Source organism: Saccopteryx bilineata, chromosome 5 (genome assembly GCF_036850765.1).
Source record: "Saccopteryx bilineata isolate mSacBil1 chromosome 5, mSacBil1_pri_phased_curated, whole genome shotgun sequence".
NCBI lineage: Eukaryota > Metazoa > Chordata > Mammalia > Chiroptera > Emballonuridae > Saccopteryx > Saccopteryx bilineata.
The window spans coordinates 237,676,251-237,703,460 of NC_089494.1; the positions used below are offsets into that span (position 1 = coordinate 237,676,251).

The 27,210-nt window shown below is 44.8% G+C and overlaps 2 protein-coding genes across 3 annotated transcripts in view; one reads left to right on the forward strand and one right to left on the reverse strand.

Annotated features, from left to right (window-relative positions):
- RFC1 (replication factor C subunit 1) overlaps nucleotides 1-1,005 on the forward strand; it is an 85,473-nt gene extending 84,468 nt beyond the window's left edge. Inside the window, exon 25 of one of the 2 annotated variants that reach the window (XM_066233468.1) lies at nucleotides 267-1,005. In XM_066233468.1, coding sequence (XP_066089565.1) covers nucleotides 267-350 — 84 coding nt within the window. In that variant the 3' untranslated portion in view covers nucleotides 351-1,005. The remainder of the gene's footprint in view (nucleotides 1-266) is intronic. The other variant, XM_066233469.1, reaches the window with a different exon arrangement.
- The window catches only part of WDR19 (WD repeat domain 19), an 83,547-nt gene continuing 56,775 nt past the window's right edge, over nucleotides 439-27,210 (reverse strand). Inside the window, exons 27-37 of the mRNA XM_066233462.1 lie at nucleotides 24,206-24,318; nucleotides 22,836-22,904; nucleotides 21,900-21,977; nucleotides 20,531-20,627; nucleotides 16,661-16,785; nucleotides 14,139-14,220; nucleotides 12,425-12,575; nucleotides 10,753-10,876; nucleotides 10,157-10,233; nucleotides 9,685-9,809; nucleotides 439-4,040 (exon numbers count right to left, since the gene is read on the reverse strand). Of these exons, the coding sequence (XP_066089559.1) occupies nucleotides 9,698-9,809; nucleotides 10,157-10,233; nucleotides 10,753-10,876; nucleotides 12,425-12,575; nucleotides 14,139-14,220; nucleotides 16,661-16,785; nucleotides 20,531-20,627; nucleotides 21,900-21,977; nucleotides 22,836-22,904; nucleotides 24,206-24,318 (1,028 nt within the window). The 3' untranslated portion in view covers nucleotides 439-4,040; nucleotides 9,685-9,697. The remainder of the gene's footprint in view (nucleotides 4,041-9,684; nucleotides 9,810-10,156; nucleotides 10,234-10,752; nucleotides 10,877-12,424; nucleotides 12,576-14,138; nucleotides 14,221-16,660; nucleotides 16,786-20,530; nucleotides 20,628-21,899; nucleotides 21,978-22,835; nucleotides 22,905-24,205; nucleotides 24,319-27,210) is intronic.

Sequence of the window (27,210 nt, forward strand, 5' to 3'; positions counted from 1 at the left end):
TTCCAAGTCCAAGAAACTTCATACATAGGGAACATACCGTAGTTTTAGATTCTTAATAGCCTTCTAGTTTTTACTACTCTTAAAGGCTACAACCAGCGCAGTTGTTTCCTGAAAGTTAGCTCATCAGGGTAGCAGGAGTTCAAGACAGGGATGTTTGCAATCTTTCCTCTTTATTAGGCTGTAGGTAAAGATTTACTGTAGAGATGAACTGACTTCATTTACTCGAGCACTTATTAACTATTTTGTGCATCTTTCCCTCCCAACAGAAGAAGACAAAATCTTCAAAGCCTTCAAAATCAGAAAAAGATAAGGAATCCAGAAAAGGAAAAGGAAAAAGTTCAAAGAAATGAAACCATTTTTCACTACTGGCAGTCACTTTTTATCACCCTGTTGACCAGTCAAGCTGGTCTAGAGGATGCTTGTTTTTCCAAAGGAACCATAGTGGGGGACCGAGTAATCCCATTACAAATACGTGGTGGTATATATAGCTAGAAGGATGCAGCCCGTAGGCTGATGTACACCTCTTATAGAGGTTGATAGGACCCTGTCAGTCTAATTAGTGTCCTTCAGAATGACTGAGTATAATCAGAATTAGAAACTACATGTGGGCTTTGGAACTAGAGTCTATTTAACAATAATATGCCTGAGAACAGTGGTACTAAGTAAGGCAACTTTTGTAAGCTTAACAATGTATCCTGATGGTCTTTATAGGACTACTGCTGATTTTTTTTAAAAGTAGTTACTATTAAGTGGTGAAATTTTGTAAATAAATCATACTACAAAATAGTTACCGCCCAGAACTGGGTATTCTTTGTACATTGTCAAATATCTTGCAAAATACAAATTAGGAATAAAAATGTTCCATATGATACATGTATAAATTCTTAAGATTTCATCTTGTACAGTAAAATATGTTGGTATATGACTTTCCTTATTAATTTTCAAATGACTGGATAAAAATGTTAATTTTACTACTAACCAGTTGTGTGAATCATACCTTTAGCAGTTGAAGTTAGAGCTCTGATCTCCAGCTTCGTTGCTTCTGTGCGTGCTGACGGGTCTCTGCTGTGAGTGGGGTTCCACGCCGAGGCCCCTTCGTCATTACTAGAGGGTGCGAGCTGCTGCAGGGGCATGCTAGTCCTTCCTGCCCTTCCATTCTCGAGTCTCAGCCCATCTGGCGCAACCCGGCAGGGCCTGCACTAGGTTAGGCTCTTAGTCTCACTGGCTTGGGGACAAGTGAACACTGGCTTTGTTGACTTTGTCCTGGGGAGATCCGCTTCCCTGAGGCTGTGGAACTAGCCTGGAATTTAGGTGCCCACCTATTTTTTTAATCTGGTCAGTAAATGCTCAGAGGTGTGTGCTCAAAGGAATGTAAGCTCAGGATGCTAATTCCTGCCTCTTAAGACCTAAGCGACTTGTATTTAGTGTATTTACCCTGTGAAAAATGTCCTTGGGTAGATGAAGTTCATTACGGGGACAGAACTTGGCCTTCAGACTTTGTTGAGCTGTGTCTCACTCTGTTAAAGCCTGGCTTGAAACTTCAGCTTCAGTGAAGATTTCCTTGATTGAACTGACGACTGCCTTACCTCACCAGTGGGGGTGAGCCTGAGTTTCCTCTACATTTTCTTCTATTTCTACTGCTTTTGGATGTGCAGTCATGTGGGCCTGCTTGCTCTGTCCTCCCAGGAAAGGGGCTGTAGTATCCTTGCAGTCAGAACAGTGACTAGTGTTCTTTACTGTTCATTATGTTTTTGGGTTTTTTTTTTGTATTTTTCTGAAGCTGGAAATGGGGAGGCAGTCAGACAGACTCCCGCATGCGCCCGACCGGGATCCACCCGGCACGCCCACCAGGGGGTCGATGCTCTGCCCATCCGGGGCGTCGCTCCGTTCTAGTGCCTGGGGCAGAGGCCAAGGAGCCATCCCCAGTGCCCAGGCCATCTTTGCTCCAGTGGAGCCTCGGCTGCGGGAGGGGAAGAGAGAGACAGAGAGGAAGGAGAGGGGGAGGGGTGGAGAAGCAGATGGGCGCTTCTCCTGTGTGCCCTGGCCGGGAATCAAACCCGGGACTTCCGCACGCCAGGCTGACGAGCCAACCGGCCAGGGTCATTATGGTTTTAATTGTAAAGGTTCTGCACACCTGATTGATATAATTTGTGAATAAGATAGCTTCTGTTTTAGAATTAGAGACTGTACATAAGTTCTTTAGAACATGAGGACGACAAGAGGGTCTGTTTGATTCCTCTCTGAAGCCCTCATGACCATGAGGTGGGAGGACGTGTATGGCTGAGGTCAGTGCCACTAGGTAGTGACTGGTTGTTCCACAGCAGTTTGGCTATGAATCTAAGGCGTCTGTATTGGGATTGTGTATTTATTGGAGAGACCAGTGAATACTTACTAGAGCTACTAGTTGCCACACATCAATCATCTTTGTAGCATAAAACCATCCGGGCAGTCCCCGGGTAACAAGTGAGATAGGGTCTGTAGGTTTGAAAATATTTATATGCACAGAAAGGTAAAAATAAATACTATGTTAAGACAAACATCTAAGTTGCATTTAATAGGTAAATGTACCTGCTCCAACTTATATACAGATTTAACCGAAGAACAAACCTACAGAACCTATCTTGTTCTTAACGTCTGTACTTGCTTTTTTGGAGATCCACTGAATATTGGTCATTTTGTAATCTAAAATAAATTGCTATATCCTCTTTCTTGTTAAATTTTGGCAGTTCATGAGTAAGGAGTACATTGTTTTATGTACCAGGAGGTGTAGCTTCCTAAATAAGTTCTGGTACAGTTATGCATATGAATGAATGTCTAAGGCCTGTAACTACCAAAATGTATGACTGTCACAGTGCCTGTGGCTCTTATTCCTATATCCTTGTAACATCCCTGCAGTGGTGATGGGAAAACAGCGGGCTGTGGGTGGGTTTATTGATAACGACTTGCACTGTCTCACTGAGGAAGGCCAAGGCCCGTGGCCTGTTCTTTAGCTGTCTTTTGGGAGGGAAGAAGATATTATAGAGCTGGAGGCATCACGTGTACGGATACTTGGATCGTCCCCTTGGCTTGTAGGTACCTCTGTAGTACTCAGGATGCTGAAGTCATACTGTAAAGTCGTATCTCTGATATATTCAAAGTTGGGCTGCATTACTCATTTCTGTTAGCTGCTTAGACCAGTGTTTTTCAACTGCTGGTCTGTGCAAAAAAGTTAACCACCCTGATATTCTATGAAGATTATAGTCTATAATCAATCTTGGGTCTGTAATCTTCATACAACATCAGGGTGGTTACCTTTCTTTGCGGACTAGCAGTTAAAAAGCACCGGCTTAGACTTTGGTTAGGTTGGCCTTGGATAGCTAGGAAGCATGTAGGGAACAAAAAGTGTATTGTGGCTGAGATGCATGTGGTGTATGATATGGGAAGGAATGCTCTAACCACCGTGGGGAACATTCTGAAGAATGTGTGTCTTCAGGGGAAGTAAAAACTGATTTAATTTGTGACAGGAATTCCGTAGTATGTAGTGTAAGACTCAGGACTACCGATTATTAAGCTTATAGTTTCATTCTCTCATACTTGATTTTAGTGATTTTTTGGTGTTTTTATTTAAGGACTGGTCCCACGGAATAGCTTTGACTTATGTAAACCTCTTGTTTCAAACTTTAAATAGAGTTAACATGTGTGCTACACAACCCATAGTGTGCTTGAAAGCTAACTTCCTTTCTGCCTGCAAATCCAGAAAAACAGTAGAACTATCTAGTTAACCATTTTATTTTAAAGGACATACTTCAAAATATAAAAGTTACCAAAAAAGCTGAATATTTACAGTTTTATCTTAGGTTACTATTAACAGTGCAGAGCATATATGTAAGACTTTGAAGGGGAAATATATGTTACCGTTTTGTCACTCTATAGAAGTTGAAAATGGCGACCTGGAAATGTCATCTTTGTTTTTTCTTCTGTATCTGGGAAGGACCATCTCTAAATCCATCAGGTTCAAACACAGCCTCCCATGGGAAAATGCTGTCTTCTCAGGACCATATCTAGAAAGGACAAAAAAAACCCTTCATACCTTCAGAAGGGTTTCAAGTAACAACTGGCATTTAATAACAAAGCCGCTCACACTAAAGAATTTTTTTTTTCATTTATGGAATGTGGAGCCGGATCACCACATTCAAGTTAGAAATCTTGAGTCAGTACTCAGCACTGCATTTCAGTCTTGGCCTTGCAATTGGCTATAATAGAGGTTGAGCAGCTTGAGCATTGTTTTAAAGTGAGGATGATAATAACCATCTTACCGGGAAGAATGAGAAAGTGGAAGGTAAGTGCTTACCAATCTGGAGAGAAAAAACTTTATTGAAACTAAATGGTTGTTAAGGATTCCTTGTCTAAAAGGAGTTAGTGACCTATAGCTTCAACCAGAAGCTACTATAGCTTCAACTCATTGTATAATAAAATACTTGTGGTGACTTGCGAAAGGTCATACATAATCATTCACTGAGGCATAGCGGCAGTACCCTGGTCTAAGGCTCTGCTTATACACAAGGATAGACAACAGAGTCTACGTAGGATTATGAAAAACACAAGGTTCTACTTTTGGAAGTGGTAGAGTTGCAAATTAATCCTCCTACAGGTAATATTTTGTCCTTAGTTTATAACAAACTAGAACAAACAAAAAAATATGTCAAGATTAGAAAGGTGTCACATCTTGAAAGAACTCTACTGGGTAAGGTATTTATATGGCTTTTCACCTGCGGGCAAGTCCCTAAGGCATGGAATGGCTCAACTTAAACAGTGAAGAGTCAGAGAGCAGAGTTTGGGGCTGCCAGATCTACTGAAATGTGAAGGAGAATATTCTGGAAAGGAGACTGCCCCCCAAACTGCATATAAACTTCATGCAGATCTTTGAACTGCACAGGCCTGGGAAAGACTTTTATATTGGACTTGAAGAAACACAGTTCCGTGTTGTCGGGCACCATGTGTCGGAAGCCGAGGACTGCCTCTGGGAGCTCAGGGTCTCGTCCTCCGACCATGAAGAACAATTCTACCATAGGCAGCTTGATGAAGACTGAGCCTCAGGTGAGATGGAGCTCCAACAAACTGCAGCCTTATGACACCCTGAACAGAGACCCAGCTAAACCATGCTTAGACGACTGGTCCCACAAAAATAGTGAAGACAGGTTGTGGTTTGAGATGGTGACACAGGAGGCTTCTGAACTACTTCCCTCCATAGATGTAGCAAATCTACAGCTACATGTGGAACAGTGTCCTCTGACTGAGATCCAGGGTCCAGCCAAGCACAGCTACACCTCAGGTGAATGAGGAAAAGCCCACACCGAAATGGGCAGGAGAGGCTGAGAAAGAATCTTGCCGTAACCCCACCTCTGGCAAACTGTCCCACAAGTCCAGCTCCTCCCTGAGGAATAAATGGTTTGGAGCTGGTGGATGATATCCTGAGTTTTAAGACCTAAGAGATGGGCCCCATATCCACGAGATCTACGACTCTGAAACAGTTCTGAATGGGATTGCATTATCCCACTGTGGCTAAAACCCTTGGGTCCAGCACAGAGGCAGCACGCTTAAATGCATTCAGTCTTTTTGTGAAAGAGGCTTGTTTGCTGCTTATCTTAAAAGCTACAGCCGGCCCTGGCAGGTTGGCTCAGTGGTAGAGCGTCGGCCTGGCGTGCAGAAGTCCTGGGTTTGATTCCTGGCCAGGGCACACAGGAGAAGCGCCCATCTGCTTCTCCACCTCTCCCCCTCTCCTTCCTCTCTGTCTCTCTCTCCCCCTCCCAAAGCCAAGGCTCCATTGGAGCAAAGATGGCCCGGGCGCTGGGGATGGCTCCTTGGCCTCTGCCCCAGGCGCTAGAGTGGCTCTGGTCGCGCAGAGCATCGCCCCCTGGTGGATCCCGGTTGGGCGCATGCGGGTGTCTGTCTGACTGCCTCCCCGCCTCCAGCTTCAGAAAAATACAAAAAAACAAAAAAAAAAAAAAAAAAAGCTACAGCCTAAGAAGGAGGCTTGTAATTTAATATACATCTAGGGGCCAACCACAGGACTCGCCCGAGACTGTGCAGGCTGGCAGGTTGTCATCTCCACGCTCTCCCTTGCCCTGACCATGGTTTCTGGTATCTCCCAGAAAGGCACTTGTATACAAATCTGATGCTCTGATTTTTGCTGCTGCTTTCCAAGGGACACCGTTACATTGCAGGGCCTACTTTCATAGGTCCCCTGGGCTGTAACACAGTGTTCTTAACCTGCCACCCCCTAGGGCTCAACACAAAGGCAGCAGACAGGCTTAATCTTTCCAGGAGGCCTATTTGCATTTTAACAGCTGTGGCCCAGAGCTCAGCTTTCAATCAGCCCATTTAGATGCTGACCCAGACCCTCCCATTTGGGATACTGACAGATCTCAGCATATCCTCACCTCCTGGGGTCACGAGAACAAAGAGGCTCCTTAGACCAGTGGTTCTCAACCTTTCTAATGCCGTGACCCCGCAATACAGTTCCTCATGTTGCGGTGACCCCAAACCAACAAATAATTTTGGTGGCTACTTCATAACTAATTTTGCTACATGATATGCATTATGTATTTTCCGATGGCTTTAGGCGACCCCTGTGTTTTGGTCGTTTGACCCCGCTGGGGTCGCGACCCACAGGTTGAGAACTGCTGCCTTAGACAATCCTAGAGTGTGAGAGAGAACTAGGAGCCAGGTCAGGGCTGAATAAGGTTCATTCCCTACATGACAACACTTCATGACTAGGAGAGATGGCTTTTCTTATCTAATGCATAAATAACACAGAGTCAAAGAAAATGAAAAAACGGGAATATGTTAGCTTAGCAAAATGCAGATAAGCGATTTGCCTGGTAAAAAGTTCAACGGGATGGGCCTAATGATGTTCACCATAGTCAGGAGAACAATGCATGAACAAAGTGAGAATTCCAACAGAGAAAATATAAGTACCAAACAAATCAGAACCAGAGACTGTAATAACTGCTCTGAGAAATCCAGCACAGAGGTTCCAGTGATGCAGAAGAGGGTCTGCAAACCCTTCGGGCAGGGAACTCCTCCAATCAGAGCAGCAGAATAAAACCAGAAAAGGAGTGACTCTGGAATGACAACAGCAGAGCAGTATTTGCAGTACAGGGATCCTAAAGGAGAAGAAAGAAAAAGGGGCAGGAAATCTTCCTGTCCTGAAGAAGGAAAATGGATATCCAGATCCAGGAAGTCAGAGAGTTCCAAATTAGACGAACCGAAAGAGACCGACCCACCATCAAGACACATTATAATTAAACTGCTAAAATTTAAAGACAAGGAGAGAATCTTAAAAGCAAAAGAGAAACAGCTTGTTAAATACAAGGGACACCACATAAGACTTAGCAGATTTTTCAGCAGAAACTTTGCAGGTCAAAAAAGTGGCGTGATATTGTAAAGCCAGCAGCCAGGGCCACCATCAGAGCAGCCGCCTGGCCCATGCAGGTTCACATTGGATTCGGACAGTTGGTAAAGAAACAGCGGAGCCACAAACTGATGGGCCATAGTCTTTAATTCTAGCTTGCACCCGGCGGGCAAGTAATACATACTGGGCTCCAAAACCCACTCACATTCAGTGCTCACAAAGGTACTGACTTATCCGAGTTTCCTAGAATCAAAGGTTTCTAGCTCACCAGCCTTGTTCTCTGTTCCCCATCTCCTTCCTTCTCCCAGATACAAACTCTACACAAACTGGCTTCTCACTCAGCACTCCGCCATCTTGGCTGCTTCTCCTGACCTCATGGCCTCTTTCTGTTCTCTGCTCTGCTCCCTCTGCTCTCTCATGCTAATCATCCCAGGAACCAAGAGAGCAAGCTTCTGCTCTGCCCCTATTTTATAGTGTAGAAATCCAAACTCTTAATCCAATATACAAAATAGAGAAGTCTCTAATACAAAGTCACCTCTCTGAGGCATGATTGGATTGTACCACCCCACATCAAGACGGGTGGGAAAGGCTTAATCCCAAAACCAAGCCCCAGGCTACAAGGATTCTCAACACACATTAATATCACCTGGGCGACGGCCTCACGTGGGCAGCGCCTTCTTTAACAAAGTGAGCATAATATATTTTATCTGCCCAACAGATATATTCAAAGTGTTGAAAGAAAAAAACTGCCGACAAAGAAGACTACCTGGCAACGCTGTTTTTCAGATGAAGAGGAAACAGCCTTCCAGACAAGGAGAAGCTAAAGGAGCTCAACACCATTAGACCAGCCTTATAAGAAATGTTAAGAGGACTTCTTTAAATTGAAAGAAAAGGACACTATTAACAGGAAAACATGAGAGTAAATCTCAATGATAAGTATAGAAACTCAGAATAACCTAATGCAATGGTGGTGGGTTAATCACATAAATCTGTGAAGTTTTAAGACAAAAGTAGTAAAAATAACTATAATTACAATAATTTACTAATAAGATACCTCACAAGATAAAAAGATATAAATTGTGACATCCAAAAATATATATGTGGGCAGAGAGTAGAAATGTAGAGCTTTAGAATGCATTTGAACTTAAGTTCTTATTAAGTTAAAATAGACTCATAGGATGTTTCATGTAAGCCTCATGATATCCACACAGCAAATCCTATACTCAATAACACAAAAGATAAATGAAAAGAATCTAATCTAAAGATACCACTAGAGAAAATCAGATCACAAAGTGAGAAGGCACGAGAAGAAAGACACAAAGTAATTATAAAACAGCCAGAAAACTACAAAATAGCAGTATATCTGTAACTGTCAATAATTACTTTAAATGGGCTAAATTCTCTGATTGAAAGACATAACAGCTTGAATGGACAGATGGGAAATTCACAAATATGACTCGGTGGCATGCCATTGAACAAACCAATGGGTCAAAGAAGAAATCAAAAGAGAAAAAAACACCTTGAGACAAATGAAAATGGAAATCACACCATACCAAACTTAAGGTATATAGCAAAGGCAGTTCCAAAGGGAAAATCAGTGATAAATGCTCATGTTTAGAAACAAGATCTCAACCCAACTTTATATACCTCAGGGAACTAGGAAAAGAAGAAAGATCTTAAGTTTAAAGTTAGTAGAGGAAATAATGATCAGAGCAGAAATAAATGAAAGACTATAAAAAGCAGCTATGAAACCAAGGGCTGATTTTTTCAAAAAATAAACCTTTCGCCAGACTCCTCAAGAAAAAGAGGGACTAAAAATCAGAAGTGAAATATGAGACATTACAATTGATAACAGACATACAAAAGGTCATGAGACAATTATGAACAATTACATGCCAACAGATTGGACAATTAGAAGAAATGGATTAATTCCTAGAAACATACAACTGACTAAGACTGAATCATGGTAATATAGAAACTTCAAACAGACCAATTAATAGTAAAGATATTGAATCAGTAATCAAAAATCTCCTGACAAAAGTCCAAGACCAGACTGGCTTCACTGGTGACGTCGACCAAAGATTTAGTGATAGAATACGGGCTAGCTGGAACCCATGCTGCTGCTTTGCCAAATAGTCTCTGTCATTAAGGAGACTGTACAACCTGCATTTTTGCTTTAAGAAAAGTAAAGGTTTTGTTGTATTCAAATCTGACACATTCACACAAAGGAACCACTGCGAGTACAAACTGTAGAGCTGTGTGGACGCTTGTGCCCTGGGAAGGTGAGTTACCTGCACATCCCACTCACTGCTCCACCTCTGTCTGCAGGTACTGGGAACAGTCGGAGATTTTTTTCAGTTGAGCAAAGTTCAATCTTTCTGAACACATAGGACATGTGCTTTCAGGGTTTAACAGGCTGTTTGGGAGAGGAAGAGGCAGAATCAGTTAAATATGTAATGTTTCTTTTCCTTTGGGTTATATTCTAATGTGAAAAATGATATTCCTGTCTGCGTCTCTTAGTATATGTTCATCATGCAATTTAAGAATTAGGAATATTAAAAAAAAGGGATATTCAGTCTCATGCAAGATACTCTTTAAGGATAATGATTTCAAAGGTCATAGAAGGTTCTTCTAAGAAGACAATTTGAATCTTTAGAGATCTTTAGGAACATGGACAAATAAGGAGATTTCAGATGATGAGTGGCTGAATGAAAGGCTTATTTTCAGATAAACTTGTGACCCAGTGAAACAATGCCTACTTACATCTTAAATTCTGAGTGTAGAGCAGGGAAGTCGCAGTGTGGGCACACTGTCCAGTCGTCCTTCAACATGTGTCGACCCTAAAAACAGTACATTTAAGAGTAAAGCTTATCTTTATTTTTAAAACCTCCACCATTACTCCTTCCTAATAATAACTGGGTTATGGTTAAAAGCCAGCTCTCTAACTTGTGAAATTATTGATAGCTCGCATAGGTGGTAATTGACTAGGAAGTGGACTAAAAAGACTGAAGTCAGATTTTGTCAGATTCATGTATAAAAGAATAGTCCAGTTTTGAGAAATCTAAAATTACAGCAGGTTATAAGTCCAGTAAATGGCAAAAAAAGGGTTAAGCCTAGGACCATCTGATCCCCAAGTGCGTGCTATCCTGCTCCACAGTGCCTTCTGTTCATTCACTGTCTTAAACTATTATGTGCTTTAAATATAACTTTCAACTTTGTTGACCATAAAATTATATACTCAATGTTAAGGAAATTTAAGGGATAGAGATTTCAGAAGTGAAAAAATTGTTGACATCAGATATCCAAATGAGTTACAAACAGATATGTAAAGAAAGGGAAATTATTATAAAGAAGCTTACTGTTGCAATGCAATATGGGATGTTATTTTTACATCCGGGGCAGAGGAGTTCATATTCTGGGAGAAGAAATGTACAAAATGGACATGGGGTTGTGACCTCTTCTGTCTCTGATTTATCGGGTCTCCTGTGAGGAAGATTTACATGTCATTTCAAAGCAATACTTCATTTTCCATTCAATATGGGTAACAGAGAAAAGGCATATTTGGAAAACTAAGCATGAAACACACCCACTTCACAGACCCTGGGACTAGAGATTCTTACCCGCTCCCCCTCAGCCCACATTCCGGCCCAGGGAGGAGAAGAGCTATTGGGATTGGTCAATTGTAGAATTACATGGGCCATTTTGGGGAGCTGGAGTTCAGGGCACATTAAATGGCAGAAAACATGGGTGGGGCTTGCTGTCCTCTTCCTTTGCCACTGGAGCAGTGAGCTTGCTGTCTCCTCTGTCTCTCCCTTCTGTCCAGTAGAACTTTCTGGGACAATGGCAATGTTCTAATTCTGCGCTGTCCCAATATGGTAGCCAAGCCACGAGCCACATGATGCTTTTGAACTCTTGAAATGTGGGCAGTGGGGGAACTACAATTTAAGTAGTTATGTGTGGCTACCAGACATCGTATCAGGCCACGTAGTTACGAGCGGTCTGGCGTAGGGAAAGAGTGACTCGCATTTCTTCCAGGCTGGCGCCGCAGACAGCTTGGTGCAGGGCCGTGGCGTACATGTGCTCGAGCATCTGCAGCCTCCCGCGCCATGCTGGCAGGTATGTTGGGTCAGTCTGACTTGGCCCTGAAGCTGCTTGGGGCTTATCAGCTTTAATACAAGGGAGTGTTCCATGTGGCCCTATCCAGCCTAGAGTTCTCTGCCAGAGGGGCTAGTCCCAAGCCCAACTAACAGTCAAGTGATCTTGCTCCCATTTGCTGTTACGGCCGCAGCCATCGCCAGTGCGGGATGCAGTCGACATTTAGGTACCCCTGGGCCCCTTGGTCATAACTGATGTAATAAGTACCCCAGAAGTCTTAACTACTTGGAACAGGTGGTAGTATGGAATCTCGGTATGATTGCAATGACCTTTTCTTCTATAAAAACTGGTGCTACTTCTGCTTATTTCCTTTGGGAAACTGGGCCACTTACTGCTTTGTGAAGTGAGGACATGCTTTATGTGCCTTCAGACCTACACAGGGTTTGGCAGTGAACTCTCTTCTGGCAATAGGCTAATTATCAAGTTGCTTCCCCTAGGAACTAGTCGCCATTTGTCGCCCTGTGGCAGAGACCCTGTGCCGCGACGCAGCAGCCACTCCTCCTTGCCCACTGAACTCCCACCCTCCTCAGCACAGGCCTTGCAGCTAGAGGCAGCCATGTGGCAGGGTCATTTTTGTCTTTTAATTTCCATGCCTTGAATGGCATGTGATATCTGGAGTTGTGGCAGACAACCAAACTGTGCAACCCTGAGGCGGAAACTCAAGCTGGAAGACTGAGGGGTCTGTCCTTAGTGGCATCAGGACCCTGGACAGGAGTCAGATAAATGTTGACCTGGGTTTTCTGCTGCTGGTGGCTGAGTACAAGTCCTGCTACCCCGCATCCATTTTCTACTGGCCTGCGCAGTAGTAGCAGCTACATGCTGAAAAATACGTTTGTGAAATGTAACCGGACAGTGAAAACAGCGGTCACTGCCTACCTGACCATTGTCTCGATCCTCTTCTTGTACTTGGCATCTATTTTGTTGCGGTACTCGGGCCGCATCAGCATAGCTGCAAAGCCGAAGGCGGAGTTCCTCAGGCCTGCTCGGTGACACTCGATGATGGTCGACGTCAGGATCGGCACAATGTCTGTAAGACAAAGGGAGCAGAGAGCACAGTGCCTCTCCCGGCGTGACCCCATCCCTGTAGGACGACAACAGCATCTCACTTTTCTGATTTGCTTTTTCCGGCAAAGAACCAGTGTCTATAATGAGGCTCATCCAAGTGTCTCCCTGATTGTACCACGTGTTGCCTGTCATTCCAGGACCTCACTCCTCAGAGGTCACTTGCGTACTGTGCCTCCTTTTACACCTCTGACACCCACTTTTGCATCTGACAGGACTGCTGCTGGATGCGTACGGGAGATCATTTTATGTCTAACCTCTCTAAAGGTATCTGTTTCTTCAGGACAGATACCCAGAAGTTGAACTGATGGCTCAAAGAACATGCCCTTCTAAAGACTCATAGCACAAATGGCCAGACTGCTCTCTAGAAAGGCCATACTGTGTCCTTTCCCCTCAGCAGTTACAAGTGCCTGTCCTATCACACCCTTTGCTGACATGGGATACAATTGTTTTTGTCTTTTTCATGTACAAAAATACATTTAGAGAACAAGCATTGGTGAATTATGACCTGTGGGTCAGATCTGGCCTTCTGTTTTTGTATATTGCCCATTAGTTAAGAATGGCTTTTACATTTTTAAATGGTTGAAAACAAGATCAAAATAATATTTTGTGAAGATTTTGAGAAAAGAAGAGACTTCTTTATGAAAAATATGTATGAGATTTAAATACATAATTGTGTCCAAAATAAAAGTTCTGTTAGAACACATGGTTCAAGCTAAACAGCAGAGCTGAGCAGTTGTGACAAACCATATGGCCCAAAGCCTCATTGACATCTGATGCTGTACGGAGAAAGTTTACTGGTCCTATTAGAAAATGACAAAATCTATTCACTGAAGAATGTGGTAATGGCACACATCTTTTAGAATAGGACCTTTTTCAGAGGTAATGGCCTACAGACGTATTGGCTGACGGTGTGGTCTGGGCAAGTGTGACTTCTTTTGCCCCAGTTTGCTTATCTGAAAGTAGGGAAGATGATAGTGATAGTATCTGTGTGTGCAGTCCTGAGACTTCTCCTTAGAAAGACGTGCCTGGAAAGTCGGTTCTTGGCTGGCATCTGGGGACCTGGAGTTCGCGTTCCCACCATTTTCAGAACTGGTGAGAGTGGCTCACCGTGCCTAAATTCCTTGTGCAGACAGTGTGGTTTATGCTGAACACTGGCTTTCTGGAGTCTGGAAATCTGGTACATGCTGAGCAGGGGTACCTAAGTGACCAGCCCTCAATACAAGCCCTGGGCACTGAGTCACACAGGCCACTGCCAGGGAGAAGTACTGTGTCCTGTGGGGCCCACTGGGCGGGGCCTCTGCAGTGCGCACCGCCTCCAGACTGCAGCCGCGTGCTTGTCTCTGCACCTTTCCGCTGTGGTAGCCCAGCCTCCAGCACTACTGTATGTTGAGTTGTGTGAGTCCCAGTGAATTCTCAAACCTGTCCCACCATTTCCCAGGGTTGTTGTGAGGATTAGTGAGTTAATCGGGTTAGAGAGTATGTGCTAATGCAGAAATGTGGATAACAGGCTCTTCTCAGTACTTACGTGATGGGAATTTGCTAATGTTGTTGGCCACCCGAATAAGCAAACGTGCCCCTTTCATATGGTCTTTATTTTTAACATGAATCTGAAATAAATAACATACTCTTCTTAGAGACTTAGATTAACCCTAATTCATGCTTTACTTCAAATAAACGGCTCCTTGATTGGGGTCACGAGAGCCTGGCAGACTTTTTGGCTGACGGCACCGGGACCCCTCCCCCCCTCGCAGCTGTGGCGCCGTGGCCTCATTGGCCTCTCCCCACTCTACACACTGCTTTTACTTTGTGTTCGTCCACTTGACATGAGGTCAAGCCCCTGCTCCATCTCTCCCTAGCCAGTATTCAGGGGCTAATAATACCAACCGTACCACGTTGTTGTGAGACCCGAAAGCCAGGAACAAGGCAGAGAGAGGGTGAGCGGTTTGGGGAGAGCAGTGCCTGTGTCGGGCAGAAGGGAGTCACGCTGGAGGGGCCGGAGGGCAGGTAAGGGCAGGGGCCTGTGGTGCAGGAGGCGGCACACTGAGGACGAGCTGAGGCCGGGAACGGGCAGGCCAGGCCCTGACAGCGCTGCAGCCATGGGGGAGAGGAGGTGACCCACAGGTGGGGCGGTGGGGATGGAGGGAAGCGAAAAAACCAGCAGTCAAAACTGATGCTTGGTCAGAATAGGAAGGGTGAGCACAGTGACACAGGCATCAGCGCGGAGCAGTGCACAGGGCAAACAGGAACTGAGTCTAAAGAGAAGGGAAGCCCTGGCTGCTCGTCCCTCCGCCCTCTGCTGACTGTGGGCCTCAGTGCCCAGCGCAGCCGCCACCCCCCAAGGTCCCCGCTCTCCTTCAGCCAGACTCCCTGGCCTGGCTCTGTGGGGCAGCACCTGCCAAAGCTGGGTCTCGATTTCCCCTGAAATAGGGATAACTCAAGTCCTTAGGGTCAAAGGTGCCTATGGCATTTCTCCATCAACTTGTTTTTAATAGGGTCTGCAGTCAAAAACCCTAGAAAAGCTTGAAAATGTCTCGTGCTTGTTTATCAGACTCGAGCCCAGGGGACAGTCACAAGGGCTCTTCCGTGGGTGGGGCGAGGCACCCAGTGTGATGGGAGCAGCAGGCCGGCTCTGGGGACCAGAGGAAAAGACCGACCCGAGAACCCTCCCTACGGCTGTGTTGGTAGAAAGCCCCGCTCCTGGAGCGTTTCGTACAGGAACCCCTATTTTTGCTTCTCATTTTCCAGAAAACTTCCAAAAAACTTCTTTCCAAAAAACTTGTTTCTGTCCTCCCCCCTCGACCTCTAAAGACTCCCGTTTTGCTGGATTACTGCAGCTAGGGCCCTGGCACCGCCCTTCCTGTCCGAGGCTGAGACTGGACCCCCCCCGCCCCCCACCCCGTCTACTACTCCCTCGGTCTGACAGGCATCCCCTGTCGCTCTGCAGGGAAAGGGACTCCCTGGGGGTTGCAAGTTGGAATTCAAAGTTTTCCCTTATACTCAGTGTTACAGATCTGTGGGTCTAATATGGTAGCTGCTAGCCACATGTGGTTATTTAAATTTAGAAATTAAAATTATATAAAAAACTTTAGTTGTATTTAGTTGAATAAACTAGCTGTATTCCAAGTGCCTCATAGCCAGACCAGTGGCTGCTGTATCGGGCAGCACAGAGCACGTCGGTCACTGCAGAAAGCTGTACTGGACAGAGCCATCAGGGACGGCCATTCGGACCTCAGTCAGTTACATAGGCCTCCTCTGTGCTGGGGCCTTCAGAGTTAAATACGTTTTTGCGGATTAGCCTGAAATCCAATGTAGCATTAAGATGGTAAGATGTACTTTGACATAAGTGAAAATTTGGAAAAATTGGTAAGTTGCAGTCTGTATAGCATGGTGTTTATAGTAGCGATGCTGCAGAGCAGACCGGAAAGTTGCCAAGAGAGTAAACCCTAAAAGTTAACCTTGGGTGGTGACGGGCGCTGGCCAGGGTTGCTGTGGCGATCACTGCGCAGTGTGTACAAATAAGGAATCATTATGGTGTATACCTAAAATCAATATAATGCTGTATGTCAATTATACCTCAAAATATTTTTTTATAAAAAATTGGTAGAATTGTATAGAATCCACTATCTTAGAATTAATAAACTAGCAAGCTCTGTTAAACAGAACTTTTCAGTAAAATATTTTTTGACCAAGTAGTAAATTTATATGCTTCAAAATCAGAATGACACCAAACGACCCACAGAGACCTGCTCTCTCACCCTGGCTGGGGCTGATGCCCACCATGCCTGGCACCTGCCTTGTTTCCGTTAGGAAACTACTTCTGGTTTTTAAAATATATATATTTCTAATTTTATTTGAAATGAATATAGATAATTTTCTCTTTGTATACACAAAAGGCAGCATACTGTATAATTACTCTGTATTTTGCTTTTTTGATTTAACAAGATAGAGACTGAGGAAAGCACTCCTCAGCGGAGAGGTGCCCTCTGCCAGAGGAAACACACAGTGATAAACACTGGTCGGCTCTGTCCCAGTCACTAAGGACCTCACCTTGACTAGGATGTAACTGTGCAGAATCATAAGGTTGGTGGCCATCTCGGACGGAATTTTGATCTTCTGGGATTTCAGCTCTGCATACATACTGAAGAGAAGATCGTGGGCATTCCGATAGTTTCCTTGAAAACAGGTGGCAAAGGACATTATTACAGAGAATGAAATCTGAGGACTTTCTATGGGTCCTCATTTTACAAATGGGTTAATCATGTTATTAGCAATATCCTAATAATTTTTTTTGTTTCATTTTTTAAGCGAGAGGAGGGAAAATAGTGAGACAGACTCCTGCATGTGCCCTGACCAGGATCCACCTGGCAACCCTCGTCTGGGGTCAATGCTTGAGTCAATTGAGCTATCTTTAGCGCCTGAGGCTGACAAGCTTGGACCAACCTAGCTATCCTTAGTGCCCAGGGCTGATGTTTGAACTAACTGAGCCACTGGCAGCAGGACGGGAAGAGGAAGAAAAGGGGATAGGAGAGAAGCAGATGGTTGTTCCTTCTGTGTGCCCTGACAGGGAATTGAACCCAGGATGTCCATATGCCAGTCCAATGCTCTATCCATTGAGCAAACCAGCCAAGGGCCATTAATTTGACACAAAGTAACTTAGTAGGTTTTCCTATTATAATTGATGGTACTAACATCTCACCAGTCCCTCAAGAATAAAGTGGTGGCATCATCCTAGATGTTTCACTCTTCCTCAGAGCACCAACCTGGCCATCCTAGATGTTTCACTCTTCTCAGAGCACCAACCTGGCCATCCTAGATGTTTCACTCTTCTCAGAGCACCAACCTGGCCATCCTAGATGTTTCACTCTTCTCAGAGTACCAACCTGGCCATCCTAGATGTTTCACTCTTCCTCAGAGCACCAACCTGGCCATCCTAGATGTTTCACTCTTTCTCACAGCACCAACCTGGCCATCCTAGATGTTTCACTCTTCCTCAGAGCACCAACCTGGCCATCCTAGATGTTTCACTCTTCCTCACAGCACCAACCTGGCCATCCTAGATGTTTCACTCTTTCTCACAGCACCAACCTGGCCATCCTAGATGTTTCACTCTTCCTCAGAGCACCAACCTGGCCATCCTAGATGTTTCACTCTTCCTCAGAGCACCAACCTGGCCATCCTGGATGTTTCACTCTTCCTCACAGCACCAACCTGGCCATCCTAGATGTTTCACTCTCCTCAGAGCATCAACCTGGCCATCCTAGATGTTTCACTCTCCTCAGAGCACCAACCTGGCCATCCTAGATGTTTCACTCTCCTCAGAGCACCAACCTGGCCATCCTAGATGTTTCACTCTCCTCAGAGCACCAACCTGGCCATCCTAGATGTTTCACTCTCCTCAGAGCACCAACCTGGCCATCCTAGATGTTTCACTCTCCTCAGAGCACAACCTGGCCATCCTAGATGTTTCACTCTTCCTCACAGCACCAACCTGGCCATCCTAGATGTTTCACTCTCCTCAGAGCATCAACCTGGCCATCCTAGATGTTTCACTCTCCTCAGAGCACCAACCTGGCCATCCTAGATGTTTCACTCTCCTCAGAGCATCAACCTGGCCATCCTAGATGTTTCACTCTCCTCAGAGCATCAACCTGGCCATCCTAGATGTTTCACTCTTCCTCACAGCACCAACCTGGCCATCCTAGATGTTTCACTCTCCTCAGAGCACCAACCTGGCCATCCTAGATGTTTCACTCTCCTCAGAGCACCAACCTGGCCATCCTAGATGTTTCACTCTCCTCAGAGCACCAACCTGGCCATCCTAGATGTTTCACTCTCCTCAGAGCACCAACCTGGCCATCCTAGATGTTTCACTCTCCTCACAGCACCAACCTGGCCATCCTAGATGTTTCACTCTCCTCAGAGCATCAACCTGGCCATCCTAGATGTTTCACTCTCCTCAGAGCATCAACCTGGCCATCCTAGATGTTTCACTCTTCCTCACAGCACCAACCTGGCCATCCTAGATGTTTCACTCTCCTCAGAGCATCAACCTGGCCATCCTAGATGTTTCACTCTCCTCAGAGCACCAACCTGGCCATCCTAGATGTTTCACTCTTCCTCAGAGCACCAACCTGGCCATCCTAGATGTTTCACTCTTCCTCAGAGCACCAACCTGGCCATCCTGGATGTTTCACTCTTCCTCAGAGCATCAACCTGGCCATCCTAGATGTTTCACTCTCCTCAGAGCACCAACCTGGCCATCCTAGATGTTTCACTCTCCTCAGAGCACCAACCTGGCCATCCTGGATGTTTCACTCTTCCTCACAGCACCAACCTGGCCATCCTAGATGTTTCACTCTTCTCAGAGCACCAAGCTGGCCCCCAAGTCCAGTGGGTCATCAAGTTCTGAGTCTACCTGCTAAGTCTTCCAAATTCAGCCTCTCTCCCTGGGCCGTCAGTGCTCGTCATTGCTCTGCAGTAGTGTACTAACCTGTATTCCTTTTCAGTGTCACCTGTCTCCATTCTTATGTCAGTGTTCTTGTAAAAGCCTCAAGCCTCACCCCACACCCCAAAACCTCAAGGTCACACCCCTACAGATGACCCTCCTTGGGGCCTTAGGGATCAAGTGAAAATTCCTCATTAGAGACTTAAGCCCTTCAGGATCTGCCTCTGCCTAACTTCCCAACCTTATCTTTGCCCCCGTCCTGCTCAGTCATGGCCAGTGCCGCGTGTGCCTCACTCCACGTGTCTCCTGTGCACCTCTCCCCACACACCCTTTCTCCCTCATCTGCTACCCCGTCCTTTCAAAACACAGCGGAAGCTCTTGTTGCCTTCTCTCGTCTCCATCCTCCAGCTTCCCCCACTCCCAGCGCTCAGGATGAGGCAGGTTCCCTTTCCTGGTGCCTTACATGGTTTCTTTGTGTCCTGGCACCATCACTGTGTGTAACAACTTTCTACCCTATCAAGTCGAGTTCTCGTGGGTGGCACTGTGGCTTACCTCTCTGAATCCTGGGCTTCTAGAATGTATCTAGCTTACAGACAGTAGGTGTTAAGTGTAAGCTGACTAATCACTTATTTAATTACATATTTCCCAAAATTGTGTTCCATATTTGTGAACATCTAAAAGAATCAGCTTACAAACATCTGTGAAAATAATGGACTAATTCTCTGACTTCTTCAATAAATATTTACAGAACATATATGTGAACACAACCATTATGAAGACTACAGGGGGTCCTCGGGTTACGATAGTCTTGACATACGATGTTTTGAGTTTATGATGCTCACTCCCATAAAAACTGTAAAAAATTGAGACATGAGTGTTTGGCTTATGCCATTAGCATCGGACTACGGACTACGTGGGCGAACTAGTTTTGTTGGGTGCAGAATAGGCAGTAACTTGGCCTATGAGTGAGGGGGTTGGCGTCCTCCAGTGTGCTTACAAAGCGCAAGTGTTCCATTTGTGTTAGGCTAGGGTGTGTTTCGACATACAGCAAAATTCGAGTTACATCACTGCTGTAGGAATGGAGCTGTAGCGTAACCCAAGGACCCCCTGTATTCTATAAACAGTCCCTAAATATTGTAAATAACTAGGTCAGTAATAACACCAGGCCTTCCATCTTCTAACACCTTATATGAAGGACACATGCACGTTATGGAAGGCGCGTGTTGTGAGTGCAGGAGGCTGTGAGCTGGAGGGTCAGAGAGGCTGTCAGCCCTGTGAGGCCCAGTGTAGGAATGCTCCTGACAGGAGCAGGCCTCTGGGGAGTATGCAATATCCCGCTGTGGTGTGAACTGTTTTACTTCTGGGAACTGAAAATGGTCATCCCCTAATCTTCCTGGTCCACAGCAAGCCTAGATTAGAACTGGGCTCTCTTTCCTTGGTGGGAGAGGGTCTGGTGAACATTAGAGGCCTACCTGCACACTGCTCTTCTCTGGCGATTATGATGGCGGTGCGGGCGGCCTCCTGGTAGAGTCTCAGGGCCATGTACAAGCGGAACAGGTACTTGGCATCCTGACATACAAACCATGACAGAAACATCACTTTCTTCATTAGCTAAGGGGAGAAACACCTAAAAATTTCCATTCCAGTTAGAATCACATTTGCTTTCCAGTAACTGAGGGTTGATACTGTTTTAAAAAACCAAATGAATAAAGAATTAGTTTATCAAATACTTATTTACAGTTTAGTATATTCCAGGTAGTATTCTAAGTACTTGAGAAATATTTAGCTTGTTTAAATCATCATACCCTCCCTGGGAGGAAGGCACAGTTATCCAATTTCATTGATGAAACCCTGAGACACAGCAGGACCTCTCCGGAGCCAGGCCTGACCCACAGTGATCTGGCTTCAGAGTCTGGGGAGCAGAGTCCCAACCCTGCTCCAAAGAGTTTGCTCTCATGTGCTCAAAACAAAGTGTATTCTTATCCAATGTACCAACTCAGTAAGATTTTAAAAGTTTTTACACCAATATAAATTTCTCTGACCTGTACAATTTTCTTTGGCCTTTGAGCAGTTTCTATTCCTAGTCTCCTTAACTCTAGACAATTTCACATATTTGGTACTATTTCCTCATTATTACGGCAGTGGATATAAGGTGAGGTGGTTTAGAAAGTTTAATGGCCTGTGCCTTTGGAAGGTTAGTTAGGCCTCCCTGGGTCTCAGGGTCTTTATCTGTAAGAAACAGATAATGGATTTTGGGATCAGGATGGTTCCAGTTCTCTCCAGGTGTGACAATCTAGCGCCTTCTCTCCAAATCTGTGACTTGAGTTCCTTTGCAAACAGATCCTCTTGAACACGAAGCGGAAGGGAGGAGGAGACCTGGGGGCATTCTCACAGAGGTGTGAGTCCGTCCTCTTCCAGACAGAGACTGATATTGCACAAACTTCAATTTATTTCTACTTTATAATTCTAGGGAGTCACTTTTATGCTAAATATGATTTTTATCCCCATAATTTTTGAAATATGAACAAAGTACATCAATTTTTAGGAATTAGTGCTAACTCAGTAGCTTTAATAATCACTTTTCATAGTTCTAAAATAAATAAAACTTTAACAACTTGAGAAATATTGTGGGTGGTGAGGACTTATCTAGAAGAAATGATATTTCATAGGTAGCAACGCTAACTTCAGAGATAGAATGTACACAGTACCCTCTAAAATGAAGGGTCTGTCTAGATGACCCAAGACAAGAGTCAGAGAAAAAGCCTAACAGGTAACAACAGGCAGACAAAGTAAAATCTAGTAAGATACTGGAAAGTGCCAGTGAAGAAACCAGTTCGGTACCTTGGGCATGCCGTCACTCTCTCCCATGAGGTAGTCTACCATTTGACTGGTCAGCAGTTCATCTTTGGCCTGACCAACCTGTTTAGGAAGAGAAAGAAACAGTACATTCAAACCTTAAACCTAACAAGAAGAAGGGGTAAAGGACAGATAATCTGCTAAGGGAATGGAATTTAAAAGTATGTAGAAATTTGTACGGTCAGGTGCCTGAAACCTGAGCTCAGGGATCTTGCTTCATTTGCAGAGTCACCATTGATAACAATCCATCCTTAGGAACTGTAGCTTTTTGAAGTTGCTAAATCAAAATCCTGTACTTCTGTCACACACAGAGAAAAGATACTTCTTGGATATTTCCATAAAAAGTTTCTTCTTTTTTTTTACAGGGAAAGAGAGAGAGAGTCAGAGAGAGGGATAGATAGGGACAGACAGGAACGAGAGAGATGAGAAGCATCAATCATCAGTTTTTCGTTGCGACACCTTAGTTGTTCATTGATTGCTTTCTCATATGTGCCTTGACTGTGGGCCTTCAGCAGATCAAGTAACCCCTTGCTCAAGCCAGCAACCTTGGGTCCAAGCTAGTGAGCTTTTGCTCAAACCAGATGAGCCTGTGCTCAAGCTGGCGACCTCAGGGTCTCGAACCTGGGTCCTCCGCATCCCAGTCTGATGCTATATCCACTGCGCCACCGCCTGGTCAGGCAATAAAAAGTTTCTTAAGGCAAGTGACTGACACCAAGAGAACAACACCCGTTTAACTTTAAAATAATACGGGGAAAGGGTGGGGATGAATAGAACAGACTGGCCATGTGCTGTTAAGTTAGGTAACGGGTCTGTAGCGTTTGTCATATTGTTTGGTCTACTTTTGTATGCTTCTTGGACAGTTCTGCAAAGTTTTTAAAAAATGCTGGCATTCTTGAAAGTTTCACTATAGAGTTCACTTACAGTTTCAATTGCCATTTCTATCGCTGCATTGTCTTCTAAGTTTGGACATTTTAGGAAGTGGTTAAGTGCCTGAAATGAGAATTGTATAGCAATTAAAAATCTTTGTAGTGCTTTCACATTGAGAAAAACAAAGCTTTCACACACACAAAGTAATTATAGTTTGTGAAAGTATCTTCACCTCAACTAGGGGCTTGCACAGTGCTGGCTCTTAATATGCATACTTAAAATGCTGAGTATAGTTTAAAAAAATGATAGGACCTAGTTAACCCTCTGAAGAACCTAGTTCTAACTTCTGATGAAATGAAAATAAAAAATATGCTCTCTTTCAGTAGGAAGATTTATTTTCATTCATTTACTCATTCAACAAATATTTATGGATAACTTGCTACTATGTATATGAGACAGTGCCAGACTGTACAAAGACTAGGAAGGCTATGATATGGTACCTTTTTGTACTATGTATAATCTAATTGGGGCAATCTCTGTGATGTGATGATAGTATAAAGAATCATTTAGACCATAACTGTCTAACTCCTGAACATCACCCCACACCTATGAAGAAATTTAAGGTTCTAACAGCTTAAAAGACGGTAAGTGGGGAATAGGGCAGAGAGGAATCTAGTTGGAAAACAAGGATGGGAAGACAAGCCGGAGTGTAGGATTCTTCAACAGAAACAGCCGGACGCCGGCTCGGGAAGCGCAGGCTGGTTGGTCAAGTTGTGGAAGGGGTTAGGACTTAGTATCTGTGAGGGCAGAAACAGCAAATTGATGGCCTAAAAGCAAACACACACACAAATGTTTCTCTGACCAGCTAGGTATTCTACACATAATCTGTGACTTTAAAACCGGGAGAGAATTAGACTTGTTTCTTGTTAAAAATCACGTGATCTGGCATGATTGGGCCCAAACTCCATAATGGCAACAATCTCATGGAGGTGGGCAGCAGCTGTTCCCTTCGGACAAAACAGGTGCCACCCAGTAGTCCCTGTCTGTGACATGCGAGCTCGCAGCTGCACATACATCCCTGCGAGAACACGGGAGCCCCTGCCTGGGCTCTCAGCACCGAAAGCACCATTTGGGGAACAGAGTGAAGGATCAGTGGGAGGGAGAGAAACTAAAAGCAGGGAAAGTAGGAAACCATAGCAATAATCTAGAGTGAGGTGACTGGGTTTGGATTCAGCTGACGTAGTTAGAATGAAAAGAAGCTGAGAGATTACTAAGGAAGAACGGGATTGGCTCTGGGAGAGAAGATTTTAAAGTTGAATCTGAGCTTAAATCTGGGTGTCTGGGGACATAGTATATGTTTAGTTATTTCCTATTGTCATTCCCGTGGAGTCCAGTGTAGGTTTTTTTGGCAAATAGATACTAACTCGTGAATATTGGCCACACAGCAAGAAGAATTTTCCAGCCTGAAAATGCCTTTTTTCTCCTTCAAAATATAAGGCAATGCTTTGATAGTCTTCATTAGTAGTGTTTTCAGATTCTACAACAGAAATAAATAGTTGAGTAAAATATCGGAGCAAAACTTGTTTACCTTTTAATGTTAACCCAAAAATAAGATCTAAAAACAGGTGATCTAAAAATAGATGATTTAAAACTTTTTTAACAGCAAATAATGTTATTATTATCAGTGTCTGTTTTTATCACAAAACAAATTCATCATGATTATTCCACCTATGAACCTTTTCCATCTTTCACTCTAACAGGAATCAGGAGAGGAAATTTGAGGCTCTGTGAGAATCTAGGTTATGGTTTGACTTGAGGCCTAGCAACTTTTATCCTTCTTTAATGGTCTCAATCTCATTCCTCAAAACAGGAACAACTGTGGCTGTAACCTCAACCATGATTTGTGTAGTTTCAGAACTATCAGAAGCAAAGTTAACCAGAATACAAATGTCATCCCTCTTTCTTCCTCAGCAATGCCTGGTTTAAACAAAAGTCTATGCATTTGTCAGATAAGTAAGAAAGATGATATTCAAGTTGCCACTAGATGCTATTTAAAGAAAATTACTGTTTCTCTTTTGGTTTGAGGCTTAAACATATTAAGCACAGAGGAAGAAGGCAGCTGGAGTTCTAATGCACTGTTTACATTTACCCGTGGGAGTTGGAGGCCCAAGAGGATACTTGTGCCTCCAGCCCAAGGCAGACAGGAGTTATAAAGAAAGGTGGAGAAGTGTCTGTGTTGTTCTGGGGGGGTGGGAGAGGGGGGTAGGTGTGGGCATGGGTGTGCGCACATGCGCGCACGTCCGATATAGCACAAGCCACATCCTTATAATTTAGTACAGTGATTTTTTTTTTCTTTTTTTCTTTTCATTTTTCTGAAGCTGGAAATGGGGAGAAACAGTCAGACAGACTCCCGCATGCGCCCGACCGGGATCCACCCGGCACGCCCACCAGGGGCGAGCTCTGCCCACCAGGGGGCGATGCCCTGCCCCTCCGGGGCGTCGCCATGTTGCGACCAGAGCCACTCTAGCGCCTGAGGTAGAGGCCACAGAGCCATCCCCAGCGCCCGGGCCATCTTTGCTCCAATGGAGCCTCGGCTGCGGGAGGGGAAGAGAGAGACAGAGAGGAAAGCGCGGCAGAGGGGTGGAGAAGCAAATGGGCGCTTCTCCTGTGTGCCCTGGCCGGGAATCGAACCCGGGTCCTCCGCAGTACAGTGATTTTTAATGTTAGAACAGAAATGTCATGTCAAGTTAAGCATTAATAATTCTAATATTGCTTTATCTGTACTTCCTTTTAAAAAAATTTTTTTTTTTTTTTTGTATTTTTCTGAAGTTGGGAACGGGGAGGCAGTCAAGACAGACTCCTGCATGCGCCTGACCGGGATCCACCCGGCATGCCCACTAGGGGGCGATGCTCTGCCCATCTGGGGCGTTGCTCTGTTGCAACCAGAGCCATTCTAGCACCTGAGGCAGAGGCCACAGAGCCATCCTCAGCGCCGAGCCAACTTTGCTCCAATGGAGCCTCGGCTGCAGGAGGGGAAGAGAGAGACAAGGAGGAAGGAGAGGGGGAGGGGTGGAGAAGCAGATGGGCACTTCTCCTGTGTGCCCTGGCTGGGAATCGAACCCGGGACTTCTGCACACCAGGCTGACGCTCTGCCACTGAGCCAACCGGCCAGGACCTGTACTTCCCTTTTTTTTTTTTAATAGCTCTTTATTTTTTCCAATTATCTAAATGACTTCCTAGGATATCAGAAGATGCTTTTACCTATTTCTTCCCTTGAAGACTGAAACTAAAGTTTTCTCATGAGTCTTGCCATCAATTCTTATGACCATTTTGTAAATTTTAAAAAAAGGACAAATATTTTATGATTCCACTTGTATGAGGTGCCATAAATGGTCAAATTTATAGAGACAATGTAGAACAGTGGTTAGCAGGGGCCGCAGGGGGAGCAATGGGGAGTTACCGTTTAAAGGACAGTTTCAGTTTAGAATGATGAAAAAGTTCCAGAGATGGACTGCAGTGAAGGCTGCACAGCAATGTGAACATACTAATACTATGCTTAAAAATGGTTATAATGGTTAATTTATGTTATGTATATTTCACCACAAAAACACCCAAAGCAGGGCCCTGGCCGGTTGGCTCAGTGGTAGAGCGTGGGCCTGGCGTGCGGAAGTCCCGGGTTCGATTCCCGGCCAGGGCACACAGGAGAAGCGCCCCTCCCCCTCTCCTTACTCTCTGTCTCTCTCTTCCCCTCCCGTAGCCGAGGCTCCATTGGAACAAAGTTGGCCCAGGTGCTGAGGATGGCTCTGTGGCCTCTGCCTCAGGCGCTAGAATTGCTCTGGTCGCAACAGAGTGACGCCCCAGATGGGCAGAGCATCGCCCCCTGGTGGGCGTGCTGGGTGGATCCCCGTCAGGCGCATGCGGGAGTCTGACTGCTTCCCCATTTCCAGCTTCAGAAAACAAAACAAAACAAAACACCCAAAGCAAAACAATACAACATAATGATATGTATGTCCATAAAATGACAATAAAAAAATTACTGCAGTGGTTTCTAAGAATAAATGCAAACATGAGAGGAAAAAACCTATAAGCAGTTGTTTTCAGAATATAAAATTCTCTCCTGACCAGGCGGTGGTGCAATGGATAGAGCGTCGGACTGGGATGCCAAGGACCCAGGTTCGAGACCCCAAGGTCGCCAGCTTGAGCACGGGCTCATCTCGTTTGAGCAAAGCTCACCAGCTTGGCCCCAAGGTCGCTGGCTCGAGCAAGGGGTTACTTGGTCTGCTGTAGTCTCATGGTCAAGGCACATATGAGAAAGCAATCAATGAACAACTAAGGTGTTGCAATGCGCAACAAAAAACTAATGATTAATGCTTCTCATCTCTCTGTCCCTATCTATCCCTCTCTCTGTAAAAAAAAAAAAAAATTCTCT